This window comes from Serinus canaria, chromosome 2 (genome assembly GCF_022539315.1).
Source record: "Serinus canaria isolate serCan28SL12 chromosome 2, serCan2020, whole genome shotgun sequence".
NCBI classification, from domain to species: domain Eukaryota; kingdom Metazoa; phylum Chordata; class Aves; order Passeriformes; family Fringillidae; genus Serinus; species Serinus canaria.
In genome coordinates this window covers 50387758-50400941 of record NC_066315.1, presented here as the reverse complement: position 1 = coordinate 50400941, position 13184 = coordinate 50387758, and the positions used below count along the sequence as shown (strand labels likewise).

The following is a 13184-nucleotide window of genomic DNA, read 5'->3' as shown; positions in this document are numbered from 1 at the left end:
TCAGGGGAAATTAGTGCATTACTGACTAACTTTGTGAACAGCTTGATTAATTGATGTTACTGCCAATTTACAGTGTGTCCCTCTTGCTGTTAGGATAAAGAGATAAACTTTTTCTCCCCCATGCATCCCCTCACCCTTCCTGCTTTTGTGAAGTTCTTTAACCAAAACCAACAAATGTTTTGCCAAATGATATTTAACGCCTTTGCTGGAAGCCTTTCTTGATTCGGGCCAGATGCATTCTGTTGATCATGTGTGTATTGGAATAAATACCAATATAGCCAGACGGGACGTGCCTGAGCTTATCTGGCCTCTGCTGCTGAACCAAATAGCGGCAGCTGTGGTGTTTCACCCCAGAGACACTATTGACTAGCTGGATGCTGCAGCTGGGCACATGGAGACAAGTCCAGGCATGCAGGAGCTCAGGTTTACCTTTGGCAGAGAAGCTTTAAGGCGATGGTGAAGGAAAGGAGTCGGTTCTGATGGAAGGTTTTGATCCAGAGCTTTATTCTGGCCCACAGGCCTCTGAATCCGGTATCAGCTCTAACAGAACTCTCCAACTGCATGGTTGCTGGCTCTTTTAACCCCAGGAGAGGTTCTAAGACTAGAATTTCTTTTTATCCTCCATCTCAAAATGTGAACTTGCACTGTTACTGTGGTAAAACAGTCTGAGCAGCTGTATTGCAGACTGATGTGAATCTTGTTCCAGTTCATATCAATTAGGAGTAACCACAATCCCTGCTCTCTTCTCCCTCTCCCATACCTCTAAATTTAAGCGGCTTGTGGAGTGACAGTCCGGAAGTGGTTTACAAGATCTGCCCTTGCATGGCTGCTGGAACTACCTTAGAACTGAACCTACTGGTTGCTGCACATTTTTTTATTACTGTAGTTGATTTTGGAAGAACATGTTCATCTTGAACACATACAGAATTGAAAACAGAAAGAATAACACCCATAAATTTTGGGCTGAAATCCTGCACTGGAGGTGGCTCAGGAATGCCTGAGTTTCTGGCTTGCTTTTCCCAGTCAAGCTGCTGGGGCTTCTGTGTTGTGTGAAGAAGGAAACTGTTGAGGAATACATTCAGTGCAGGTAGCTGGGTGTGTGAACTGCAGATTGAGCTCTGGGTGGTGGGAGCCCAAAGCAAGGGTACACTCGGGGACACTGAGACATAGCAGGAGCTGAGGACTTAGGAGGCAGAGCAGAGACTTTAGTGTACTTTGATTGTGAGGCTATAAAAGCCCATGGGGTCCTTTGTTTGGGGATCCTCCTTGGAGGTACCACCTTCAGCTGTTTCTGTGTTTCTGCACTGCAAATAAAAGGCTTTATGAAACTATGGGAAACCTAGTCTGACTGTTAGGTGTGGTGTGTGTAGGGAGTCAAAGTGGGCACCTTGTCAGCTCACTGGAGCCACACACTAATGAGCTTTGGTCCCAGCAGTTAAAGTTTCTGGTGGTGGGAGTGTGACTGCCTGAATACCTCCTGGATGGTCAGACAGAGAAGTTTCCTTAGCAAGACACCTGTGCCTTAAGGCAGTCAACTTGCTCTGTGATTCTGGCTGAGGTCTCCCTCAGCCAGTAGTACTGGTAGCAATAACCTGGTGCTGGAGTTGCAAGAGGAGACAGCTTTTGTTCACAGTGCACTGGATCACAGTTCCTGAATCACAGTTCAGCAGTGTGATTAGAGTATTCAATCCTTATCACTTGCCAGGGAGGGAATTAACCAAACTTTTCCTCTAGAAAACATTGATGTGGTGTTTGTTGTCCCTTTTATGCTGTCAGAAAAATTATGTATGAATCCATCTCGTGTGGAGGACCTCTGTGCTCTTTCATTTACTTTGAGGTCACAAATCTGACTATAGACCATTGTGTGGAAACCCACAGTCTCTCCCTATCTGTCCCTGTTCATCCAGGGTGGTTAGCAATCAGTCTCATTTGCATGAACTTGTTGTTCTTGTTTGCTGTTCTGGTAATTTTGTTATCCTCTTTAGTCATCAAGAATGTTATGCAACATTTGCTGGAGATGATTATTGTTATTACGTGTTATCAGTTTCCTCAGCTGCCTGCCTGCAGTCGGTATTTGAGCACTAAACTTCAAACTGACATTATCACTTTCACTTAAATGCTAGTAGCCCTTGCCAGCTAGATAAAATGCTAGTTCATTTTACGTTTCAAATGCACTCTCTTATTTTTCTGGTCTGCTTGAAATCGGGCAGTTTACCAAATTTGCTGTTTTTTCCTTTTGTGGAGAATTTCCCTCTGAATGGTCACTCAATTCTACTTCTCTGTTGATCTCCAGATCCAGGCCTGTCATTACCATGGATGTCACCATTTTCCTGCCCATATCTATCAATATCACAGCTCCTCAGTGCCATGATGGTTTGCAGCTGGTGAACTGCTTCAATGTCACAGCATGCTTTCGTTTCAGTGGCAAACATGTTCCTGGAGAAATAGGTAAGGTACCTGTGCCAGCCCTAGACAGGAGCACAGTAATAGGTTGACCCAGAGTCAAGGTCTCTCTTTGTACTTAGTAACAGAGCTTTTGTGTGAAATAAGTAGTTTCAAGATTAACGTGGGCCATACAATCCCAGAAAGCTGGAGGCTTAAGAACTTTCTTGGAAGTGTTTTTACCTTCTGATGAGACTGACATAATAATGAGGCAGATTCTTCCTGAGTGAAATGAAGAAAATGTCTCCTTGGGCTTACTGCAAGGATAGAGAACACAGCCTTCTGAGTTCATATTCCCTGTCTACCTCTTGATAATACATACCTGTATCCATATCCTCTATCAGTGTTATTAGAAAACAGGTATGATTTGCTCTAGGTTAATAGAAAGTCTGTTGTTGAAAGTCTGCCAGGAGCTCTTGAAACAGACATAAGAAAATAATTTTCTGTGCATCAGTTTACCTGTTTGTAAATTGATTACAAATAGCCTAGTATTTAATTGATTGCAAGAATATCTTCCAGATTAAGTGAAACACTTAGATTTTCTTAGGTGAATGGAATTGCGTAACGTGTAATTGCCCTAGCCTTTACATCTTGGCTCCATTGAAATACTACTTATGTCTTTTATGTCTCAATACTTACTAATCTTAGGTATTTTATAAAGTGGTATTGGACAGATACAGCATTTCTAAATATTTAAGGCCTGGGTTAATTTTTTTCATGATTTTTCACCTTTGTCATGCTTTAAGAATGGCAGAGGACTTGTACTGTACTGTTCAGCGAAGATGCCTCAGCCTCACATCATGCTGTGTCTTGAGAGTTAATCTGGTGAGGAGCTGGGGGGAACACTGCCTCCTCTTGCTCTGTGCCCTAAACCTTTTTGAGCAGCTAGTTGAGAAGGGTGAGTTGCATCTGTGTATCCTCACCTTAGCCTGCTGCAGTGTTCTGTTTTTAATTAAGTGTCTGAAAAGGAAAAGGCTTCTTGTTACTTTTTGCATTCACATGAAGTGAGAACTACAAGCAGCTTGTCACTGTCAACTGAACAGCTCAAAACAATGGAGTTACTATATTTAAGATTCCTCTGTATCCTAACATATTGGTGCAACTGAGACTTCAGTTTCGGGTTTTGCTTCCTCTAAATGCTGGCTTTTTCCTTCCCTGTAGATGATGATTAAGTAGACAAATACATGCTTTGAACATAAAAGTGTGTTTTTTACTACCCAGGAATCAGTGCTTTTAATGGGTATGAGGGATATCACAATATTGTATCTCTTAGGTGTTGGTTCAATATGTTTTGAAATTAGTTATAGAATTATACAGTGGGTCTTCATTTTCAAATTCTATAGAGAAGTATCCTCAACAGATATACGTATTAATGTCTGTCAATCAGCCAAGTTTCGAGAGGATTCCCGGCTCTTGTAGCATAATTGATTAACTTCACATCCTGGAATAAAAGGAAATTGATTTTTTGAGGATGTGTTTTCTTCTATGCATTCACATATAGTTGGAAGAATATTATATGTAATATTCTTAGTCCACGGGATAATTCTATATATTATGAAAACTAGTTTTTATAATACAAAATTAATACACAAAACATATTCATGCAAAATGTTCTCATGCAAACATATTTTTACATCAGGGCAATGCTCTGTTTTCCAGAAGATAGTTGTAATTTAATCTTGACACAGAATAGAAACTGTGGATTTATTATTGGTGGGATTAGAAATGAAATTAATTCCCTTTCAAACTTAGTTGTATTATCCCAAGTAGTTTTTTCCTTTTGAATTTCAGTGAGTAAATTGCCCTTATCACATTCTGCACCCACAACTGAGAAGCATGTGTATTGCAGAATGTGCTATAGTCACTACACTGATGAGCATAAATTGAAGAACTGAGGGAAAGTTAAAATACCCTCTTTGGACATATGGCAGGAAATATAACGTACACTGGCTTGAGAGCTTGTAGAAGACTTTTTTTGTATTTTATTCATGTCCTTTTTGCAGTCCATGGCTATCTCTCCAGGTTTAGGAAACGGGATTCAATAATTTCTTAAGTGACTTTTTTTGTGTTTTGTCAAGACTTTTTTGGTTCTCTACTTAGTAAATCAGAAAAAATTAGCCAAATCATAATAATTTTAAAGCCCTCTGACTAATAACTACAGCGGTTAGTACACATTTGTATGATTTCAAATATGTATAAATTTTTATACCAACTTGTAGGATAAAATTGGTTGAGACAAATTATACATTCATAAGACCTTTTGCCACACCATTTTTCAGCAAAAAGAAAACGAGTTAGGTAAAAATCAAACTTATGTAGAATACTTTAACTAATATTTGATCTCTCAGCAAGCCACTTGAAATAAAAATATTTCAAGTACAAACATTAACAAACTGAAAATGTAAACAATTATGGTGACATTTTAAATTTCATTGATTTTCATGCAGCTCAATTTCATGTGTTGGTAGGTTCCTATAAAAAGAACGTGAATGTGCTGTTTTGCAGTTTCTCTGCTCCCAAACTGTTTTCCTTATTTTCAATGTGTGGATGTTTGACCTTCCTAGTAAAAAAGAAAAGAAATAAACTTCCCTGGCAAAATATGCCAGAATGAAACAAGTTGCTGATTGCATTAACTTTTTTAGGTGAAGTTTTAGCTTTTATTCCATGAAGTGCTTGTTGCACTACTTCTGTTCTTTCCCACAGTTTTTCAGTGAGATCTCCTCCAACTGATTCTATGTTCAGTGGAGGGGGTGAGACTGCTTTAATTGCAATCTGTGAATTAGGGAGTGGTTTTGGCATTTGACTTGCCTTTTTTTTTCAGGGTTTTAGTAGGCTTCTGCTTTTTGCCTGGGAGCAGTCAGCCTTATCAGTTAGCTCCTTTTATTCCGGTGATTTTCCTTTTGGACATGATTGAATTTGGTGACAAGCAATGCCACTGCCTAAAGTCTTTTTTAATAACGCATCACCTTTTTAGTAACCAATTGCTCCCTATTACAATTTTTTTTTTTCTCACTACGTCCACCCCAGGGCTAGAGAGGTGACTAACAGATTAACTAAAGAAAGACAATAAAACATTTTCCCCTGAAGTTTTCCTACCACCACCACAGAGGAAGCATGATAAATACCTAAGCCTGCAAAGGGGCAAAACCATCCCTCAAGGCAGTAGCGGCTGGCCTCAGGATTAAAACCTGCCTGCTTCTAGTTCTCCACGACAAACCACAGAGACTTATGGCGGGGCATCCTACACAAGACAGGAGCTGCAGAATTGGCTTCAAGGACTGGAACCTGCCAATTCTGGCTTTTCACAACAAAACACACAAAAAGTACAGGGGCATTAGTCCCCACCAAACCGGAACTTTCGGCTCTGCACAAAAGACCACATAGACAAGTCAGTTTCCCATAATTTCCACAATTCCCTCAGAGGAAGATGCGTTCAAATTTCTAAGCCTCCAGAAGAAACCAGTCTCCACAACCCCTCAAAGGAAATTGGTCCAAGTGCTAAGAATTCCTACGGTTGGAATGCTAACAATCCTCACAGCTCCTTAAAAGAAGTAGTGTTTAGATTTCTAAGATTTACTACAGAAGGAAGTATATGAAATAATTTTGTGAGAGAAGACAATACTATTGTGAAAGACACTTCGGGTCAGAGAACATTAATCCTGCTGACTACACCAATGAAATGTCAAGATCCAGTTATTAAAGTTATTAGAAATGCTTCTGCCCAAATTAAGGTGCAAACAAGACCATACGTCACTCAATAGTATGGATTTTATTTGACAGTAAATATGAGAGAGAGGGAAGGAAAGAAAGAAATGGAAAATAGGTGGGGGGGAAGAGAAAGAGTGACAGAGATAGGTTAAAGAAAATATCACCATCTGTGGATCACAATTGTGAGAAATGATACTTTCAAAAATTTAAAAGGGTTTTTTAAAACCTTATCAAAAAAATACAACAGAAGACTGAACAGAGAAAATGATACAGCACCGGAAGCAAAGCATTTTTTTCCACCATGTGCTCACCCACAATGGATATTCTGCCTTTTAACCCTTTAGCCCCTCCCAGTGTTCTGTCCATCGACTCCTTCTTTGCTGTCCAGTGGTGAAGATTACTTCTTCAAATCCTGATTGGAGGTCAGGTGTTGCCATAGTAATGAGTTGACCCTCCCAAAAGCCCCAACTACCCAAGCCATCCTCTGATAACAATGCAAGTGGTGGTGGGGTGAAACTTAACTATAAATCTGTAAAACTTCTCTTAACATATACATAATATTTACCCTTTAATTGTGAGAGTCAACCATCGCATTACTCATCTATCACAACCCCCCCCCCAACCCTTTTCCTTTTTACAAGTCATTTGGCTTGAACAATTAACTCAAAAAAAATTTTTTTCTCTCTTGAATGAGTCATACTGGCATCTGTTGATGTGGGCAAGGACAGAGGGAACTGGAGAAAAATCCCAGGTTTCCCCTAGACACACTTATTTGGAATGAACAGAAGCACATCACAGAGGTCTGGTATGGCTTTGTCTACCATCTACCTTGGCTATGGGGTTGCTACCCATAGGAGGTGTATCTCAGTGGTGAGTACAGACGCCAACTTGGTCTTGCCTTCCACTCCCTTTTGTATTAAAAGACAACTGAGGAATTATCGAGGTCCAGTATGGCCTTTTTGTCCCTACCTTACCATGCCTACGGGGTTGCTACCCACAGCAGGGCTATGGAGTCTTCATGGTAGTGAACAAAGGGGCTAACCTGGGGTCGCCCTCCATTCCTTGTCTTACTTTACTTGTGGTTCTTAAGGAAGCTGCCCCATCACATTTTACAGTCCCTTGTGTACTTCCCCTCAACAGATGCTTGTAATTCTCATCCATTAAAACAGGGAAACGGTTCTTGGGCTGGCTGGTGAAAGCTCGACTCTGCTTTTTGGGCACCTTGTTATTTTTCTGGTTGTCTCGGTCTCTGCTTGAGATCAATCTTGTTTCACCCAGCCTGGATGTTATAGTCCATACTTTGGGTTCTTCTACTGGGCCTTTACTCTGTTGGCATGCATCCATCCCTGCTCTGCAGTTCACACAGCTGATTTGGTGGTGAGCAGTACCTGAAAGGGACCTTCCCACTGAGGAGTTAGATGTTGATCTCTCCACGACCTGATCATTCCCCAGTCCCCAGAATTAATATTATGGATTGTGAAATCCAGGGTGGTTGTTTGAGAGTTGTCCCTTTATGTCTTAGCCCTTCTAAAGTTTGTGCTATAGACATAACATATTTCTTGGCATTGGCTTACCATTCAAGGTCAAGAAGGGTAACCCAAACAACATCTCATAGGGTGACACCCTCAGATCTGACTGGGGTTGGGTTCTAATTCTTAAAAAGGCTAAAGGGAGACATTTTATCCCTTTATTTTACTCCCAGGGCTTGAACAAGTTTCTGCACTATCTTCGATGTGAAATTAGTTCCTTGGTCTGAATCAATCCTGTTTACCACCCCATATCAGGGGATGATTGATTCTAGGAGTGTTTTACTCACAACATTGGCATTGGCTTTAACAGTGGGTACTGCCTCTACCCAATGAATCAAGTGATCTACTGTCACTAGCAAAAACTGCCACTGTTGTACCTGGGGAAGCTCAGTAAAATCTACTTGGATGTTTTGAAAGGCCTGTAAGGCTAGTTCCTGCCCTCCCCTGGGTGTTTTCCTCATGACTTTCTTATTCACTTGTTGACATATCACACACTGTTTGGTTACTCACTCAGCTATTCTTAAAATTCCTATGCAGCCCCAGTCCCTGAGAAATTGATCACTTACCACTTGTGTACCCCAGTGTGCTGTCCCATGTATGCCTTCCAGCATTTTCCTGGCAAGGAGCTTATTCAACATTTTCTTCCCATCTGCTAATCTCCACTTCCCTTCTTTATCTTTCTTGGCTCCTATTTTGAGGAGTTCTTCCTCTTCTGTCCCACTGAATACCAGGACTTCTTGCATTTCTCTCATGGGGGTTAATACCATCAGTAGTTTTTCTGTCCATGATTCGGCTGCATTTTTAGCTTCTAAATTTGCTAAATTGTTCCCCTGCACCTCTTGAGTCACCCCTTTTTTATGTCCTTTAACGTATAGTACTGCCACTTCCTCTGGTAATTGTAAGGTTTCTAACACTTCTAAAATAAGTTCTTTGTGAATCAGTCCCTTTCCTTTTGAATTTAATAGCCTCCTCTCTTCCCAAATTTTTCCAAAGGTTTGAACTACTCCAGAAGTCTGTGTATATTGTTCCCCTTTGCTGTGCTAATATTTCCAGAGCTCGTTTTAGGGCATATAGCTCACATTCTTGAGCTGACCAGTTGGAAGGTAACTTTCCCTTTACTATGGCTACCAGCCCTTCCTCCACTATAGTGTACCCCGATACCCAGTGCCCCTGTGAAGATCCATCTATGTACAATTGTTTCCCTCCTTGGAGTGGTTGATCTGTTAGGTCCTCTCTTACATTAGTTTTATAGTTTATAACTTCTAGGCAATTATGTATTAATTCCTCACCTTGTTCTCCATACAAAAACTGGGCAGGGTTGAGTTGGTTACTCACGATCAGCTCTAAATCACTTCTTATTAAGATGGCTTCATACTTTAGCACTCAGGAATTAGTGAGCTATTTCTCACCCTTTTGGCTTAGGATACTTCTAACTGAGTGTGAGATATATATTTTCAATTTTCCCCCCAAATGTTAATTTTTTGCTTTCTTCTACGAGTAGCGTGGTTGCCATCATGTCCTGAATGCAGGTTGGCCACCCCCAGCTGACAGAATCTAGTAGTTTTGATAAATAGGCCACTGGTTTCCTGCATCCTCCCCAGTCCTGGACTAGTACTCCATTTGCTACCTCTTTTTCTATATCTACAAACAGGTAGAAGGGTATGTCTAAGGCAGGAAGACTTGGTGCTGATGCACTGATTAATTTTTTCTTTAAAGCTTCAAACTTTTGCCTATTGTTTTCTTCCCACCTAATTTCTTCTTCTTCTTACTTTTCATACAAGAACCGGACAGCCTGCATGTATCCTTCAATCCATAGCCTACAATACCCCAACCAGCCTAGAAACCTCTAACTTCCCACTTAGTTTTTGGCTGTGGCAGGGAGACTATCCCTGTAATTCTCTCAGGGTTCATTTGCTGGCTCCTTTGACAAATCACATGTCTTAGGTATTTTACTTCCTGCTCTACAAATTGGAGTTTCCCTTATCATATCTGAAGTCCTTGGTCCCCTAAAAAATGTAACAATGCTATGGTGGATTCTCAAACTTTTTTTCCTCCTGTCCTAAGAGAAGCAAATCATCTACATGCTGGATAAGCTTTATCTCAGGTTTGATGGAGAAGGGCTGTAGTACTACTCCTAGGGCTTGACCAAATAGGTTTGAGGATTTGGAAAACCCTTGGGGTAACCAAGTCCACCGAAGCTGTTGTTTCCTCCCGGAATCAGGGTACTCCCATTCAAAGGCAATATACTTCTACTTTTTTCTCCTAGTGGGCAAGCCCAAAAAGTATCTTTTAGGTCTATCACACTAAACCACTGGTGTGCTGGGGGGATATTACCCAGTGGTGTATAGGGGTTAGGCACTAGTGGATATCTTTTATTCACTTCTCTCAAGTGTTGGACAAGCCTGTAAGTCCCATCTGACTTCTTTACTGATAATATGGGTGTATTATGGGGGGGACATACATGGTTCTAAGGTCCCTTCCTTGAGTAGGTCCTGAATCACCAGCTGTAATCCTCATTTCCCTTCCAGGGAGAGTGGGTATTGTCATACCCAAATTGAATGGTTTTTATTAACTGTTTTTATTACTATAGGCTTCATGTTCAATTTAGGTTGATTTTTTTGGTTTTGCCCACATCATCTCATGAATTTTCTCCTCATCCTCTTCCCTTAATTGGAGAAGCTTAACTACATTTTCCCTTCCTCTGGGAGTATTCCAATCTCTTAACTGCACCTGCAAATCCATCCTAATAGATTGCACCCTGCTTCTGGAACTAACAGAACATCCTCAATTCGTATTTTATTTTCCCCTTCAAACTTTACTTGCTTTCAAACTTAGACTTCGAACCCTGCACCTTTTGCACTTACTGCTTGCATGGTATCTTGACCCTTTTTGCATCCCTTTGGAAATCTACAAACAAGTTCTTTCAGCCCTCCTGTCTACTAAGAATCCAAATTCTTCCTCCTGGGAACCTGTTTTTAAAGTTATCAGGGGCTCTTGACGGTCTTCTGTCCCCAGGAGGTAAAGCCCCTGACACCCCTAATCTTCCACTTCCCCTTTTTGCTCAATCTCATAGACCCTCAGGTCCTTTTCCCTTTGGGAGCATTTCATTCTGATATGCCCATTCTCTTTACATTAAAAGCAAACTGGTCCTGGGTTCCCCCATTTCCCAAACTCTCCTTTTTGTGTCCAGTCCCAAGGAGCTGCATCCCCCCCTCCATCTATCTTCTCGCATTTGGGGTCCCCCTCCTTTACTTGGGTTATGCTGGTTTCCTTCCCTAATGGCAGTTAGCATTACCTTGGCTTTTGCCTTGGCCTTTTCTTCATCCCTCTTTACATACACCTTCTGTGCCTCCCTTAAAATATCTTCTAACCTCTTTTCTTTCCAGCCATCTAACTTATGTAATATTTTCCGTATATCTGGCCATGAGTGACGAGATTTATCTTTAGTAAGATCTGTCAGGGCACTGTATCAGTGTCAACCCCTGAATATTGCCTCATATTTTTCCTCAGTCTTTCTAGCCACTCTGTTGTGGTTTCTTCCCTCTTTTGCTGCTCATCAAAAGCTTTACAAGCATTTTGATTTTTGGAGCTGCCTATTTGATCCTATAATTAATGTTCTATACTCTTTCATGTCCTGCTTTCCCCCATTGCTGTTGTGGTCCCAGGCGGGGCGCACTGTGGGCATTTTCAGGTCCCCAGGAGGTCCTTGCACATGCTCTCTTTCCCATATCCATATCCCAGCTGCCTGGATCATCTGTATTTTCTTTTGGTGTGAATAACATAGTCATTACTGGTTGCATATCTTCTCATGTATAAATATGGGGCCCCAGAAACTGGTCTGACTGCTCCGCTAGCCTGAAGGGGTCCTCGAATAGTCCTTTTAATTATTTCTTGAACATTCTCACATCAGAGGAACTGAGAGGTATGGTTACAAATCCAATTCCTCCCTGCACCCCCCAGGGGTACTTCCCTCAAGGGGTACAGTCCTGATGCTTGGCTCCCATCCCCCATCTGCTTTCCTCTCATTGTGTCACTCTGTTTCTGATGTTTTGGCTATGCCCATCAGGGGGCAGGGGAGGTGCAGTTAGGGCTACAGGAGGTGGGGACGGCCAAGTGTTCTAATGGGTTCCAGTCTTTGTTTTCTGCTGCCTTAAACATGCTCACCTTCGAGGGTGAAATCTCCCCCTCCCAACAGGCAGCATAGTCACTCTCTTCCTGATTTAATGGTTTCTTAGCTCTTACATGGATATTTAATGCCCGACATATCCATCCTTCCTCTCATCCATATCTCGGCCAGTGTACATGATTGCTTATAATTTCCCTTCTGGTCCATTCCACCATGCAGTACCGAATAATTTGGCTCTCATCTTTATCTCTGGTATTGGGGTTATGTTTCTACCGGGCTAGTTTCCTTCTCAGTGGGCTATCTGGGGGTATACCTATTGGTATCTCCTCAATTTCTACTTCTTCCCTTGAGGATTCCCTAGTTACCCATAGTCCCATCCTGACCAGCCCATCACAGGTCTTCCCCCAACAGAGCCTGACTTTCCAACCACAGGCCCTCTCTACAGAGCCCACCTCCCTAAGAAGGGAAGAGGAAAGGAGGAAAAAAAAGAAATAAGGAAAGGAGGAAAGGGAAGAGAGAGAAAAAAACTTTACCTCTCTTCCAAAAAGTAATAAAAGAAAACACTTACGATCCAGGGACTTTCATATCACCTGATTGGTCTCTGCCCTTTCCCTCCTTTTCGGGTCAATGCTCTGATCCCACTGTGATCCCCACCCCGCCCAACTCAGCTCGGCTGTGGCCCCGCCCCCAGCCCGGCTCTGCTCTGCTCGGCTCAGCCTCGGTGGCCAGCCCGCTCCGACTTTTTCGGTTCGGCTCAGCAGCTCCGCCCATCCCGATTCAGCCCGGCGGCTCCACCCGCCGCGACTTTCCCGGCTCGGCAGCTCTGCTCGCCTGCACTTCCTCGGCTCGGCTCAGTGGGTCGGTCCGCCTGGCTCCACCTGGGTGTAGCCCTGCTCCTGACCCGAATCGGCTTCGGCTGCAGTCCCGCCTCATCTGGCTCCACTGAGCTGCAGCCCCGTTCCTGGCCTGAACACGGTCTCCCCGATGGGTGGCCCCTGCTGCAAACCCTTCGGCTGTCGCCCTGCTCCCGATTCATCACAAATCTTTCAGTCTCACGCGTCCCTCCAGTAACGGGGTCCTCGTCACGGGTTCCCCGCTTTCCTGTCCCACGAGTCCTGCCCTTTAGTTCCAACCATCCATTAGCCTGAAGCTTCAATAGACCAGGACGGGTCCTGTGTAGTACTTGTCTGAAGCTGTCTTTCCTACACCCGGAATTACGAATTACAATCTGGCCAAAAATACTGAAGAGGATGGTGCTCACCTCCCCTTCCCTTTTTTTTTTTCTTTATTCAGTCTCCTGGTGTCTTTGAGCTTCCAAGCTGCAACCACGGATAGCCCTGGGAGAGGCCAATAGCATCTGCCGAACTTGTGGCGGGGTG

At 42.7% G+C, this 13184-nt stretch overlaps 1 protein-coding gene across 1 annotated transcript in view; it reads left to right on the top strand.

The window, feature by feature from the left end:
- The window catches only part of ITGA9 (integrin subunit alpha 9), a 236973-nt gene that overhangs the window by 40873 nt on the left and 182916 nt on the right, over positions 1–13184 (top strand). Inside the window, exon 14 of the mRNA XM_030233983.2 lies at positions 2294–2448. Coding sequence (XP_030089843.1) covers positions 2294–2448 — 155 coding nt within the window. The remainder of the gene's footprint in view (positions 1–2293; positions 2449–13184) is intronic.